The following is a 15,234-nucleotide window of genomic DNA, read 5'->3' as shown; positions in this document are numbered from 1 at the left end:
GCAAAAACACATTCACTCTACTAACAGAGACTTTGCAGTAAGAAGTTTGTGTTTCTACTGTAAATGCCTTTACCTGATTTCTCTTTAACAGGTTTTTGACTGTCACCCAGTTTGTGCGTGTCTGGAGAAATGAGTGCCTAAGAATCTTCCATGACAGACTCATTGATGAAACTGACAAAGCCTTGGTAATAATTATTAATAACAGTTGGAGATATTTACTGTAGAATCTACTGAATATTGACTGTAAGGACAAATGTGTAACTGATTATAGTCTAAAAATCAATACTGAATAGATGTTTAGTGTTGTATTTCAGCTTTTAAATATTGCCATTTTGTCTTCTTTGTTCTGCCACTAGGTCCAAGGCCACATAAAGAACCTGATTGAGGAACATTTCAAGTCAGACATGGAGACAGTCATGAGGGACCCAATTCTTTTTGGAGACTACAGGACAGCCCTCAGTGAGACAGAACCAAGGGTTTATGAGGACATACAGGATTATGATGCATCAAAAGCCCTGTTTCAGGTATTGTCAAGTTATTAACCGTGATATTGATTTCTCAGTCAAATATTCTTTTTGAAATGTAAAAGCATTGAAAAAGGAGGAACCTAACACTGAGGACTGGGTGGAGGTTATACATAATATTTATTTATGTAATGGAAAAATTAACTTTCTTTGTGGGACTGGAGGAGGACAGATTTAAAAGAATATGGAAAAATTGGGGAGAGTACATTAATCCAATTAGATCTGACTTTTACTGAGATGACCATCATTAGAAGGAAAAGTACCCTGGTTCGTAGCTACAGAAGTTGAAAAGTTATGTTTTTTTTTGTTTTTTTTAATTATTTAATTTTATTATAATATATTTTTTTATTTTATGAATATTATTATTTTTATTTCTCTAATTTTGCCACACTGGAACAAATTGCTGTTTGATTAGTCATCATTTTTGGATGACATTGGATGACTACTATTTCAGTTGCACAATTTTATTGGAGTGAATAAAAATGTAAAGTTAATTTATATCTGATCTAAGATGAAAGATGGCAAGTGTAATCTGAAGATGCATTATTGGAGGGGTTTGATTTATGTATACCAGATGTATGCAAAATGTTTGTTAAAATGTTCAATAAAAAGAAAGTAAAAAAAAAAAAAGAAATGTAATAGCATTATAATACTGCATTATGTTTAAAAAAAAATGCCATATTCTGTTTCACCACTGTGTTTTTGCATCCTGCAGGAAATTCTAGAGGAATACAATGAGAACAAGTCGAGGATGAACCTAGTTCTGTTTGACGATGCACTGGAACATCTGACCCGCGTGCACCGCATCATCCGCATTGATCGTGGCCATGCACTGCTTGTGGGTGTGGGAGGCTCTGGCAAGCAGTCCCTCACCAAACTCGCTGCCTTTACTGCCGGCTGTGAGGTTGTTAAAACACACTGATGGCATAACAAGTAGACATTTTTGTAACATGATCACTAATTGATGTCATGTGTCATGCAAAGCAATATGTAGCTATGTACGCAAGATACAAGATGCAGTAAAACATCACATACAGAGTAATCTCTATCATGTAATAATGCAGCGGTTCCCAAACTTTTTCAGCCGTGCACCCCCTTCTATGTCCCAACTGTGTTGACGCACCCCCAATCCCCCACACCTTCAAAAAAAAAAAAAATGCAATAAGAGTTTTTATAGCCATATTAAAGGTGGAGGATGATGACAGGCTCAGGATCAGAGGCAGAAAGCAGATCAGTTGGGAAAATGTTATAATATTTTGAGCTGCGTTGAACAAAAATTGCTGCAAATTTAAATGAGCGTGGAGTGAACACAACCCCCCGTCATCATAACACAGGTTGGAAAAATGATACAAGAACAAGAAGATAACTTCTTCTACGCTTCATTATAAGAAATAAAAAAAACAACCAAAAATAGATGAAAAAATGACCAAAGATGACACAAAATTATCAAAATAGACACAAATTGACCAAAAATACATGTAAAAATTACCAAACAATCAAAAAATAGATGCAAAAATGACCAAAATAGATGCAAAAATGAACAATAAATGACACAAAATTGAATAGCCTGTATTTATTAATTAATTAATAACATGTCTTTATTGTGTGGGGGTAAAAAATGTAATTGTGTCTATCAGACCGCAATTACATTTTTCATCTCGCGCACCCCGTAGCAGCAGCTCACGCACCCCCAGGGGTGCACGCACCACACTTTGGGAATCCCTGCAATAATGGAATCTGCTTTCCAGGTGTTCGAGATAACTCTAAGCAGAGGATACAGTGAGTCAAATTTCCGTGATGATCTGAAAGCACTGTACTTGAAGCTTGGCATTGAAAATAAGAAGACAGTGTTCCTCTTCACTGATGCCCATGTTGCTGAGGAAGGCTTCTTGGAGCTCATTAATAACATGCTGACCTCAGGTTGGATATCACTCAAACTTCCTGTCTCACACTACATTTATTTTTCTTGAAAGGTACAGCTGCAGTGCTCATCATACTCTGTTTATAGGCATTGTTCCTGCATTGTTTCCTGATGATGAGAAGGAGTCAGTTCTCAACCAGCTTCGTGATGAGGCTCTTTCAACAGGAGCAGGTCCTTCTAAAGAGAGTGTGTGGCAGTACTTTGTCAACAAGAGCGCCAACAATCTACACATAGTTTTAGGCATGTCTCCAGTGGGAGACACCCTGAGGACACGCTGCAGGAACTTCCCAGGTGAAATTCAGTGTCAGGCTTCACCCCTTTTTTTTTATACATACCGTCGTTATGCACTTTATGTGTTTTTTATGCACACATTGCACCTTATTTGTTTCATAGCACCAACATTTTTATACTGCATATTCATATTTATTCTGCACTGGAATTCTACTCCTTAATACATACTCCTTCTTTAGACACTTTATTTTTATTTTTACATTACATTTTATTGTATTTTTATATTTTATTGCTTGAAGTATGCCTAGGTTGTTCTTTTTATTTAATTATTTAATTGTGTTGTTATTGTCTCTGTGTGTAATGCTGCTGCTACACTGTAATTTCCCAGCTTGGGATAAATAAAGTCTGTCTATCTATCTATCTATCTATCTATCTATCTATCTATCTATCTATCTATCTATCTATCTATCTATCTATCTATCTATCTATCTATCTATCTATCTATCTATCTATCTATCTATCTATCTATCTATCTATCTATCTATCTATCTATCTATCTTTTCTGATTTTATTTCACTAACTATGTGTGTCTTTTTTCCTTAGGACTGATGAACAACACTGTGATAGACTGGTTCCTGCCATGGCCTCCACAAGCGTTACTTGCAGTGGCTCAGTCTTTTCTTGGTGGCTAATTTCTCACATTTCTATCTTTTTAAAATGCATTTGCAATAGAAAAATGTAGCCGTATATACTGTATTCAGCCAATTAAGGACTTTATTTACTTAATTTAACTGTAATGATACCTACAGCTGTAATATCATTCCCACATATAGATATTTATTTTGATTCACAAAGTTTTGCTTATAATTAATGCATTTTTTTCAACAGGTGAAAGTCCAATGATTCCTGAGGCGCACTCTGCAGCAGTGATAGATCATGTATGCATGGTCCACAGCGCTGTGGGTGACTACAGCAAACTATTTCAGCAGAAACTCAGACGTTGTAACTTTGTTACTCCAAAGAACTACTTAGACTTCATTAGCACCTACTCTAATCTTTTGGAGGAAAAGGACCAGTTTATTCTAGGTGAGAAGATGGAACATATTAAACATTTTGAGCCTCTTGTGTGAAGGTTTAGACTGTGTTACAAAGCTGTGCAATAATATAGCTAATCTTACTTATTTGTGATTATATAAGATACTTTGGTAACGCTTTATAATAAGGTCCTTAATAACCATTAATTAACAAGTAATAAGGCATTGTTCTTGCTTTAGATCGGGTAGTTGCAAAAAGCATAGTTAACTTATAGTTAACTTATAATAGATGAGCAATAAAGTATATTTTAATATCAATAAGCAAACAAAATAAGATTAATAAAGGCATGGCAAAGACATAATGGGTGGGTCATGGGTGTTTGTAATGCCATTATGAACACTTATATAAGCTTATAAACACACAATATTGTTAATAAGCATCTTGTAAGGACTTACAAGGGCCTTATTACTTGTTAATTAATGGTTATTACAAGGACCTTAATATAAAGCGTTACCAATACTTTGTGAGTTAACTTGTCCTCTCCTCTTCCAGCTCAGTGCAAGCGTCTAGAGGGAGGTTTGGATAAACTGAAGGAGGCCAGTGAGCAGCTGGCTGAGCTGAATGTCAAGTTGGCAGAGCAGAAAGTGGTCCTCGCTGAAAAGTCCATAGCTTGTGAAGCCCTGCTGAAGGAGATTGCCACAAACACAACTATAGGTCAGTGATAACCTGCGTCTTTTAACTCAGGGTTATGGTAAACACTTTGGACTATTGGCTTCCGAAAGTAAACACAGCTGTTGAAAACCACTTACCAAGAACTTTCACTTTTCCAGCTGAGGAGAAAAAGACTCTTGCTGAAGACAAAGCCAAAGAGATTGAAGAGCAGAATAAAGTTATAGCTGTTGAGAAGAAAGAAGCTGAAAGTTCCCTGGCTGAGGCTCTGCCTGCATTAGAGGCAGCTCGCAATGCCCTGCAAGACCTGGAAAAATCTGATGTCACAGAGATCCGGTAAACTCTCCTCCTTTTACTCAGAGCATGGCCAAATTCATCAGTACTAAATAGTTAAACAGTGACACCTGTAATGCAGACACCCAGACTAAACTTATTCAAAGCATATGATAACTCAAACACAATGTATGAAGAGTTAATAATATTCCTGAATGCAACAATCAATCATGCAAAACCAGGACCTAACCAGTGCTGGGCTTACCAAATTATAAAGTAATGCATAACTGTAATCACATTACATTTGTCTGTAATGCAGTAATGTAACCCATTCCTGTTTCTAAATTCAGAAAACACATTACAGTTACTAATCAAACATATGTTTTGAATTTTTTTTTTTTTTAACCAATATTTTATTCATTTTTAAACAGACACAAAACAGAGAACATACATGACAGCAGAGGCAATTAAATACTTCACATAGACTGAATGATATATAGAAAGAGAGGCAAAAAATAAACTAAAATAAATAAAATGAAATGAAAAACAAATAAAATAAAGATACAGGTAGAAATAAAACAAACACAAGAATAGCAATACTATAATGTACCTCACATGGAAATATGTTTTGAAATTTAACACAGCAATGCCATCTAGTGCGCCTGTCCAGTCTTGTGCTGACTTCAAAGAGGAATATGTGTCTGACAAACGATTTAAGACCTCGTCATGAGGTAAAACCACTGCTTTAGTGATAAACACATCATATCAGCTGGACTAGGCTACTATGGTTATGATTTGGTGAGTGATCAACTCAAATTAGCTTGTTTGAGTGTGTTTCTTACGAGATGTTGCAGAGTAACACAAAAATAAATTGTCAAACTAATTAGTAGTGTAAAAAAATACTTTAAATTAGTAAAGTAAATTAGTGAAGTAATGCGATGCAAAAGTAAAGAGCAATGTGTAATGCATTACTTTTTTTTGAGTAACTACCCCAACACTTAACATGTGGACTTACCTGATCAAAATGACACCATCTTTAAATCTATCCTCTCCCTCTATCATCCCTTTTTCTGGTAATCCATCATGCAGTTCCTTCGCCAAGCCACCCAAACAGGTGCAGGTGGTCTGTGAGTGCATCCTGGTGCTGCGTGGCTACAAGGAGATCAGTTGGCAGTCAGCCAAGGGGATGATGTCAGAGGCAAACTTCCTGCGCTCGCTGATGGAAATGGACTGTGATTCCATAAATAACAACCAGGTCAGGACTGTCAGAGGTAAGTCTCCATCGCGATCTATGATTAATTTAAACAATAAAACCCATATACTGTATATGATAGTGGCATTTGCTTTTGACAATTTCTACTGGCTAGGCTTCCTGAAGAACCTCCAGACAAGCTTTGAGGAGATGCAAGCCATCAGTAAGGCCGGCTCAGGAATGCTCAAGTTTGTCGAGGCTATCATGGGTTACTGCGAAGTTGCAAGGGAGATAAAACCCAAGAGAGAGAAGGTAATGTTAAGTTTGTACCAAGGTTATTATAGTTAACGAAAACTAACAAAATAACGAAAACTAAAATTGAAAAAACATTTTCGTTAACTGAAATAAAAATAAAAACAAGAGTTTTTTCAAAAACGATAACTAACTGAAACTGTATTGTGTGGTTACAAAACTAACTAAAATTATAGTGAAAATGTCCTTAGTTTTCGTCTTTGTCAACTTTTTTCATACATAATTCAGTGTTTCTATTTCAACATGTAGGAACACATGGTAAATATGTTTACTGAGACTGGGATGTCTACACTCCAACCAAAATACAAAACACCCAGAACTGTAAGAGTTAATAACCTTATTGGGGCTAAGATGGATAAACCAAAGGAAATTAAGGCACATACCCATTACAAAAAAACTAAAACTAACACTAAAACTAATAAAAACTGAACTAAAACTAAGCATTTTCAAAAAATAAAAACTAAACTAAAACTAACTGAATTTGAAAACAAAAATTCACAACGAAATTAAAACTAAAACTAATGAAAAATCCAAAACTATTATAACCTTGGTTTGTACATGCTCTTATATCATGCTCTATAAGAAGGGAAGTTGGATTTAATGGCCATATTCCCAATACTTTTTTAGGTGGCACGCCTAGAGAAGAACTTCTTTCAGAGCAAGCGGGAGCTAGAGCGCATTCAGACTGAACTTAATGATATCCAGAAGGAGTTGCAGGCTCTTGGAGATAAGTACCTAGCTGCTATGGGAGAAAAACAGCTGCTACAGGAGGAGGCTGAGCTCATGGAGAGGAGGTTAATTGCTGCTGACAAACTCATCTCTGGTCTGAGCTCTGAGAATGAACGGTGAGGCTGTAAAAGAAGCAACATATGAAACCAACCCTGCTAAGAGTTCCCCAATTGCTCATTTTTTAATTGTAATTTCTTAATTCCTCTGTGTCTTCTTATCTCTCTTTACAACTCCCTCTTTTCAACCATCCCCACTTAGGTGGACACAAGATTTGGAGGAGCTAAAGCAGCGGCGTGTGCGTCTCCTTGGTGACTGTTTGATCTCTGCCGCTTTCCTGAGCTATGTAGGGGCCTTCAGCTGGGACTTCAGGAATGAAATGGTATATCAGCTATGGGTTAAGGATGTACAGGAGAGAGGCATCCCCATGAGCCAGCCTTACAAATTGGAAAGCCTTCTGACTGATGAGGTAGAAATCAGCAGGTGAGAAGGAGTGTATTCTCATGACAGATTTTAGAACAGAGTTTGGTTGGTGCTTGTTGCACACACTATACATGGATTTGTCTTTTGGCCGTACACTAAACTATTGGACAAATAAACCCTGTGTGACAGATGGGGCTCAGAGGGTTTGCCTCCAGATGAGCTGTCAGTGCAGAATGGAATCCTCACAACCAGAGGGAGCCGTTTTCCCATGTGTATTGACCCACAACAGCAAGCCCTCAAATGGATAAAGAAAAAGGAAGAAAACAATAATCTTAAGGTACAAAAATATTAATTCTCTCACTCGCACTATAAATTGTATCAAATTGAAAAAAAAAGCAAAGCCGAGGTCTATATCCGCCCACTGTCAGCAGTAAGCCAGCAGTAGTGACGTTGCATATGGAATATGCCTGTGTAACACGTTACTGTGAAGCACATAACGCTACATACTTGAGACCTAAGCTGGAGACATGGACGTCTGAAAAATGACAATGGGCATTTGTGTCACAGTTTTCACCCTCAGAACCATTACACACTTAGTCATTACTGCTGATAAATCCCAGATTAGTTAGTTTCCCACTCAGAATCAGGCACTTTGGAGTCACAACCCACAATCCGAACAGTATCATCTTTCCCCCCCACAGATCTCATCTTTCAATGATCCAGACTTCCTGAAGCAGTTAGAGATGGCCATCAAATATGGCTTCCCATTCCTTTTCCAAGATGTGGATGAATACATCGACCCAGTGATTGACAATGTCCTGGAGAAGAATGTGAAAGGAGCAGAGGGCAGACAGGTCATCATGCTGGGTGACAAGGAGGTGGACTTTGATCCCAACTTTAAACTGTACCTTAACACCAAACTTTCTAACCCCAAATACTCCCCATCAGTGTTTGGAAAAGCCATGGTCATTAACTATACTGGTAAGATTCTTTAGCATGGCATCTATAGTTTTTGCTTATAAAATTTGAACATAAATGCTTTCTGTGTCTGTGTAAATTTATTGTATCTATGTGACGTGTAGTGACCCTGAAGGGTCTGGAGGACCAGCTGCTCAGTGTTATCATGGGCTTTGAGAAGAAGGAGCTGGAGGAGCAGCGCGAGCGTTTGATCCAAGAGACAAGTGACAATAAGAAGCTGCTGAAGAACCTTGGGGACTCCCTGCTGAGAGAGCTGGCCACATCTTCAGGCAACATGTTAGATAACACAGAGCTTGTTCACACATTGGAAATAACAAAGTCAAAAGCCAGTGAGGTCAGTGTGGCCACAGCAAGCATCAGTGAGCTCATGGAAGAATAGCATTTAATTTACAGTACAGGCCAAAAGTTTGGACACACCTTCTCATTCAATGTGTTTCCTTTATTTTCATGACTATTTACATTGTAGATTCATCAAAACTATTAATGAACACATGTGGAATTATGTACTTAACAAAAAAGTGTGAAATAACTGAAAACATGTCTTATATTCTATTAAGCAAAGGGTGGATACTTTGAGGAATCTAAAATACAAGACATGTTTTCAGTTATTTCACACTTTTTTGTTAAGTACATAATTCCATATGTGTTCATTCATAGTTTTGATGCCTTCAGTGAGAATCTAAAATGTAAATAGTCATGAAAATAAAGAAAACGCATTGAATGAGAAGGTGTGTGTCCAAACTTTTGGCCTGTACTGTAGGTCATTAATTATGTTTTTTTGCCTGTTTGATTTTGTGATCATTAGGTATTTGAAAAACTAAAGCTGGCTGAGAAGACATCTGTGGACATTGATAAACTCAGAGACGGCTACCGACCTGCTGCCAAGCGCGGCGCTATCCTGTTCTTCGTACTGACAGAAATGGCTCTGGTGAACAGCATGTACCAGTACTCTCTAGCCTCCTACCTCGAAGTGTTTGACTTTTCACTACGCAAATCCCTGCCTGACTCCGTCCTGCTAAAAAGACTGAAGAACATCATGAACACTCTGACGTACAGCGTTTATAACTATGGCTGCACAGGTAAATGAGAAAAGAATAATGGAATGGTTGGGAAAGGAGCAATTTATTAAAATAAGACACATTTTATGATTGTTTGGGATATTCTAACCTGACAGATTTAATTTCTTTAGGTCTGTTTGAAAGACACAAGCTGCTATTTTCCTTTAATATGACCATCAAGATTGAGCAGGCAGAAGGGAGGTCACCTCAGGAGGAGTTGGAGTTCTTTATAAAGGGTGAGATATCCAGAGAGGTTGAAGTCCTCTAAAATGTTGAAGTAGATAGCAATGATCAGAAACTCACAAATGTGTATGCACACAATTTTAATAACTATTTTTTTTTGTTTTTCCTCCACATGTGTAAAGGTAATTTATCTCTGGAAAAGAGCACACGCAAAAAGCCTTGTGACTGGCTCGCAGACCAGGGCTGGGAGGACATAGTGAAACTAGCAGAGCTCTTTCCGGAGCAGTTTGGCTCTCTGCCTGACGATGTGGAGAAAAATTCCACTGACTGGAAGTCTGTAAGTGATGACAGTGACAGAAGTCACCATAGGCAGTTTGCTTAATTGATGAGTGTTTAACCCCCATTAATTTTCCTTTCAGTGGTATGACTTAGATGGACCAGAACAGGCTCCATTCCCCATGAAATATGAGGAGAACCTGTCAGCCTTCCAGAAGCTGCTGCTGCTGCGCTGCTTCCGAGTTGATAGAGTCTACAGAGCTGTGACTGACTATGTCACTGTCACCATGGGCGAGAAGTGAGACTGTTTCTATTGCAGTACTGCAGTTAAATTTGTAGATACATCACTATGAATTCAGTATATACACCACTATGGTGCAGGTTAAGATAAACATAAATATTTGGCAATGTTTACAGAAGATATAATTGTTTACAAAGAAAAATCAAGCTGTGAGTTTTTGTGTTTTTTTGTGTGTTTCTGCTCAGATACGTGCAGCCCCCTGTGATCAGCTATGATGCAATTTATGAACAGAGCACAGCTTTCTCCCCCATTGTCTTCATCCTAAGCCCCGGCTCTGACCCAGCCACTGATCTCATGAAGCTAGCAGAGAGGTCCGGCTTTGCAGGCAACAAGTTCAAGTTCCTTGCCATGGGCCAAGGCCAAGAGAAGGTATTGAAGATACATCTTTTCCATATCACAGCTATGAAGCCATAAGTGTCGACAGAGATTATAGGGATCAGGAAGGAATCACACAAAGAAGCAATAGAAAGTAAAGATGTTGAGAGTAACTGGTATTTGTGCATGTGATGAAGGTGGCCTTGCAGTTGCTGGATAAGGCGGTGGCCCGTGGTCAGTGGTTGATGCTGCAGAACTGCCACCTGCTGGTAAAGTGGCTCAAGGACCTGGAGAAGTCCTTGGAGAGGATCACCAAGCCCAACCCCAACTTCCGATTGTGGGTCACCACCAACCCCATTCAGGATTTCCCCATTGGTATACTGCAAAAGTCTCTAAAGGTAAACACATCTCTTTATCTTCAGTAGTGTTTTCTTTCAATTTGTAAATTGCTGTTTTTTTTAAGATCCAGTAGCAGGAACAAGGATTTCCGGTAACGCTTTATAATAAGGTCCTTAATAACCATTAATTAACAAGTAATAAGGCATTGTTCTTGCTTTAGATCCGGTAGTTGCAAAAAGCATAGTTAACTTATAGTTAACTTATAATAGATGAGCAATAAAGTATATTTTAATATCAATAAGCAAACAAAATAAGATTAATAAAGGCATGGCAAAGACATAATGGGTGGGTCATGGGTGTTTGTAATGCCATTGTTAACACTTATATAAGCTTATAAACACACAATAATGTTAATAAGCATCTTGTAAGGACTTACAAGGGCCTTATTACTTGTTAATTAATGGTTATTACAAGGACCTTAATATAAAGCGTTACCGGATTTCCTTAATTAGGTGTTATATTTAAATTATCTTAATATATATGTTGGGAATGTCACAAGTATGCATTTCCAAAACAGTTTTATAAAAACTTATTGAAGGCTTTTTTATGAGAACAAAAGACTTGTTAAGACTAGTATTTTGATTGTAAAGATTTGGAAGAGAAACTGTGATAATAATAGATACAAGATTTAAAGGTTTTTTGCAATAACTTTAATGTTGTGTGCAGGTAGTGACTGAGCCTCCCAACGGTCTCAAGCTGAACATGAGGGCCACATACTCTAAAATCTCCCATGAGACCTTGACTGCATGCCCTCATCCTGCCTTCCGCAGCCTGGTTTATGTTCTGGCCTTCTTCCATGCCGTGGTGCAAGAGAGACGCAAGTACGGCAAGATTGGCTGGAACGTCCCCTATGACTTCAATGAGTCTGACTTCTTTGTAAGTGGAATGGTATTCATTTTTACTGTGCTAAATTAAGTGTTCAATTTTAAGTCTCTATGTTGCATCATTTATATTAAACTTTTCAATGGTTAAACAATGTAACTGTGTTCAACAGGTGTGTATGGAGATCCTAAACACCTACCTGACCAAAGCTCACAACCAAGGAGACAGCAATATTCCCTGGGGAAGTCTTAAATACCTCATTGGGGAGGTAAGGCTAAATTCAATGTGTTTTTAATAGATTGTTAATCTATAACCTTGCTAGCTGATGCTGTGTGTTAAGCATGTCTGTATACTGTTTTATAGGTGATGTATGGTGGGCGAGCCATAGATAGCTTTGACCGCAGGATCCTGACTGTCTACATGGATGAGTACCTTGGAGACTTCCTCTTCTACACCTTTCGCTGCTTTCGCTTCTTCAGCAACAAAGATGTAGATTACAAGATCCCTCCAAATGGGCCAAAGAAAATATATGTTGGTTAGTTGTTATTTTCACTACTTGACATTCTCTTAAAAAGTAGATTTTCTGTCACCACTCACAGCTTTACCTTTCTATCTGATACAGATGAGATTGAGACCCTGCCACTGGCAAACACGCCAGAGGTGTTGGGGCTTCATTCCAATGCAGAGATAGGATACTACACTCAGGCAGCTAAAGACATGTGGACTCATCTAATAGACCTGCAACCTCAGACAGGTATGGTTTGGCATCTTTCATTTATTTGCCCCTTTATTGATTTCAGAGGAAGAAATTGTAATTGTTACAGGCTGTTTCATACTCTCGAAGGGTATTTGCTTTACTTTGCTTTAAACACTCTGTTTTGCCTCAGGTGAATCTGGTGGAAGCATCAGTCGGGATGAGTACATCAGCCAGGTGGCTCAGGATATTCAGAACAAGCTGCCCAAGTTATTCGACATGGACGTGATCCGTAAAAAGTTTGGCACAGACATTTCCCCGACCTCAGTGGTGCTGCTTCAAGAGCTGGAGCGTTTCAACAAGCTAGTGGTCCGCATGCAGCGCTCTTTGGCTGAGCTGCAGAGGGTGAGAAAGAGGGGCAGAGGGCAACGCTGGGAAACAAATAGAAAGGTGTTGTGTCTTTGTGCTTCACACAGGTTTTAATTTGTTGTGCTTCCCTTGTGTCTCTGAGGCCTTGGCTGGTGAGGTGGGTATGAGCAGTGAGTTGGACGAGGTCGCCCGGGCCCTTTTTAATGGTCACATCCCTGCCATTTGGAAGAAGCTGGCACCTGACACTCTTAAGTCCCTCGGCAACTGGATGAGCCATTTCAAGAGGCGTTATGAACAGTATAGCTACTGGGTAAGGGTCAGCATACAATTACCTACAATAGATGGAGGTCGGCATTCCCCCAGTTTGGAGTAGCAGGTGGGAGTACTGATACTTAACAACAGCTGAGGACGTGGGCAGCAGCAAAACATATTTTAGCCATCTAAAAATATTAATGTCAGTTTAAGAGTATGCTATATTTAGAATATTTTAACTGTTTAACCTTGTTGTCGGACAGCCCTATATCTGAAAGCAGTCTAGGCTTCGGTCAGGGCAACCTGTCTGATCTCTGATGTTATGTCTGATGCATCTGCGTCCACCAGGTGGAAGAGGGAGAGCCAAAGGTTATGTGGCTATCAGGACTCCATATCCCAGAGTCCTACCTGACTGCTCTAGTCCAAGCCGCATGCAGGAAGAATGGTTGGCCTCTGGATCTTTCCACTCTGTACACACAGGTGACCCAGTACCACAGTGAGGATGAAATCAGTGACAGACCTGGACAAGGTAATGAAATACACTCAACATTTTCAGCATGCTAAGTGATGAATTATAAACTAAACTATTAGAGACTGACAGCGGGTCCACACCTCTGCAGGTTGCTATGTGTCTGGCCTGTATCTGGAGGGAGCAGACTGGGACACAGAGAAGAGCTGCTTAGTGAAGAGCAAACCAAAGGCTCTGGTTGTTGAACTGCCCATTCTCAGAGTCATCCCCATAGAGTCCCGCCGCCTCAGATTACAGGTGAGAACCACAGCAACTGCAGGCCTCCATACAAGCTTTACATCACTATTTTTTTCTGTTATGTTTTTTTTTTTCTGACTGATGTGTGTATTTTTATGTACTGCAGAATACACTACGGACACCAGTGTACACCACATCTCTGCGCAGGAATGCGATGGGTGTGGGGTTGGTTTTTGAGGCAGACCTGTTCACCACCATGCACCTTTCCCACTGGGTGCTTCAGGGTGTTTGTTTATGCCTCAACGCTGACTGAAGAGAGCCATCAGCCTCACTAATCTGGTTCACTTTCACACAGTCTGTTCCAACATGTGAATTAATAATAGTGATGCCTGATATGCTATATATTATTCTTTGAGTGAAAAACACTTTGGTAACGCTTTATAATAAGGTCCTTAATAACCATTAATTAACAAGTAATAAGGCATTGTTCTCGCTTTAGATCTGGTAGTTGCATAAAGCATAGTTAACTTATAGTTAACTTATAATAGATGAGCAATAAAGTGTATTTTAATATCAATAAGCAAACAAAATAAGATTAATAAAGGCATGGCAAAGACATAATGGGTGGGTCATGGGTGTTTGTAATGCCATTATTAACACTTATATAAGCTTATAAACACACAATAATGTTAATAAGCATCTTGTAAGGACTTACAAGGGCCTTATTACTTGTTAATTAATGGTTATTACAAGGACCTTAATATAAAGTGTTACCAACACTTTTGATGAACCTGACTTATGAGCAGATTACAGGAAAACAAATTATTTATGATTAATCTACATAATGAAAACAAATAAATTGATAGAGACACAAGAAAAATCAAAATGTTTTGGCTACTTCAGTTTTCATTATTTTTTCACTAGATGGCAGCACACAGCAGTACTGAGCTCTTCACTCTGTGCATGAGCTCCAGGGATTTCTCTTTGGTGTTACAGTGGGCTAAAGTGCCAGCAGCCTGTAGTGGGTCAGGATCTTTCAGGTCTGCACTGTTTATGAATAAAAAATGTCTGCAATTCAGTTCAATCATGTTTAGTTGTTCTGTTTCTTACAGGGAACTTTCCAGAATTCTGTCCCTTCCTGAAAAGGAGGATGCTGAATAGTTCTGCTGAGGTTGTAAGAGGAACATAATCTGCTGCATACAGTGGAAAATGTACCATTGACCAAAGGCTGCTAAAGTTTTCCACTTTGTCCAAGTAGCTTTTCAGCTGTTCTCTGCAGTATAGGTAGCAGTGTATGCTTTACTGTAACATTTAACGAACAGATCTAGTGCAGCACTGAGTAATCGAGGCTGCTGAGGTCAGCATGGCAAAGCAGGTGAAGTTTCCTCTAAAAATCAGACGGCCCCTGTGGATCTGGCAGCTGGTGTGGCAGTGAGGTCAGAGAAACACAGAAATAAAAACTGTTATGAGCCATAACACGTGCAACATACATCATGTGTTGTGCAAGTGCAGCTGTAATCAGGGATGTGCTGCTTAGACTAAACTGTGACCCATAGACTAGAATCATCATAAAGC

At 38.9% G+C, this 15,234-nt stretch overlaps 1 protein-coding gene across 1 annotated transcript in view; it reads left to right on the top strand.

The window, feature by feature from the left end:
* The window catches only part of dnah10 (dynein axonemal heavy chain 10), a 34,506-nt gene extending 19,521 nt beyond the window's left edge, over positions 1 to 14,985 (top strand). Inside the window, exons 48-78 of the mRNA XM_059337187.1 lie at positions 92 to 185; positions 357 to 524; positions 1,240 to 1,428; positions 2,273 to 2,444; positions 2,533 to 2,736; positions 3,280 to 3,360; positions 3,565 to 3,762; positions 4,264 to 4,425; positions 4,542 to 4,716; positions 5,743 to 5,924; positions 6,021 to 6,157; positions 6,785 to 7,002; positions 7,145 to 7,366; positions 7,496 to 7,643; positions 8,008 to 8,287; positions 8,389 to 8,618; positions 9,090 to 9,363; positions 9,474 to 9,578; positions 9,708 to 9,862; positions 9,945 to 10,099; positions 10,288 to 10,471; positions 10,615 to 10,815; positions 11,483 to 11,692; positions 11,811 to 11,906; positions 12,002 to 12,173; positions 12,261 to 12,392; positions 12,526 to 12,737; positions 12,844 to 13,011; positions 13,302 to 13,482; positions 13,574 to 13,719; positions 13,826 to 14,985. Coding sequence (XP_059193170.1) covers positions 92 to 185; positions 357 to 524; positions 1,240 to 1,428; positions 2,273 to 2,444; positions 2,533 to 2,736; positions 3,280 to 3,360; positions 3,565 to 3,762; positions 4,264 to 4,425; positions 4,542 to 4,716; positions 5,743 to 5,924; positions 6,021 to 6,157; positions 6,785 to 7,002; positions 7,145 to 7,366; positions 7,496 to 7,643; positions 8,008 to 8,287; positions 8,389 to 8,618; positions 9,090 to 9,363; positions 9,474 to 9,578; positions 9,708 to 9,862; positions 9,945 to 10,099; positions 10,288 to 10,471; positions 10,615 to 10,815; positions 11,483 to 11,692; positions 11,811 to 11,906; positions 12,002 to 12,173; positions 12,261 to 12,392; positions 12,526 to 12,737; positions 12,844 to 13,011; positions 13,302 to 13,482; positions 13,574 to 13,719; positions 13,826 to 13,972 — 5,398 coding nt within the window. The 3' untranslated portion in view covers positions 13,973 to 14,985. The remainder of the gene's footprint in view (positions 1 to 91; positions 186 to 356; positions 525 to 1,239; positions 1,429 to 2,272; positions 2,445 to 2,532; positions 2,737 to 3,279; positions 3,361 to 3,564; positions 3,763 to 4,263; positions 4,426 to 4,541; positions 4,717 to 5,742; positions 5,925 to 6,020; positions 6,158 to 6,784; positions 7,003 to 7,144; positions 7,367 to 7,495; positions 7,644 to 8,007; positions 8,288 to 8,388; positions 8,619 to 9,089; positions 9,364 to 9,473; positions 9,579 to 9,707; positions 9,863 to 9,944; positions 10,100 to 10,287; positions 10,472 to 10,614; positions 10,816 to 11,482; positions 11,693 to 11,810; positions 11,907 to 12,001; positions 12,174 to 12,260; positions 12,393 to 12,525; positions 12,738 to 12,843; positions 13,012 to 13,301; positions 13,483 to 13,573; positions 13,720 to 13,825) is intronic.
* Positions 14,986 to 15,234: the final 249 nt, after the last annotated feature.

Source organism: Centropristis striata, chromosome 7 (assembly GCF_030273125.1).
Source record: "Centropristis striata isolate RG_2023a ecotype Rhode Island chromosome 7, C.striata_1.0, whole genome shotgun sequence".
In the NCBI taxonomy this organism is placed as follows: domain Eukaryota; kingdom Metazoa; phylum Chordata; class Actinopteri; order Perciformes; family Serranidae; genus Centropristis; species Centropristis striata.
This window is presented reverse-complemented; position numbering and strand designations above follow the sequence as displayed.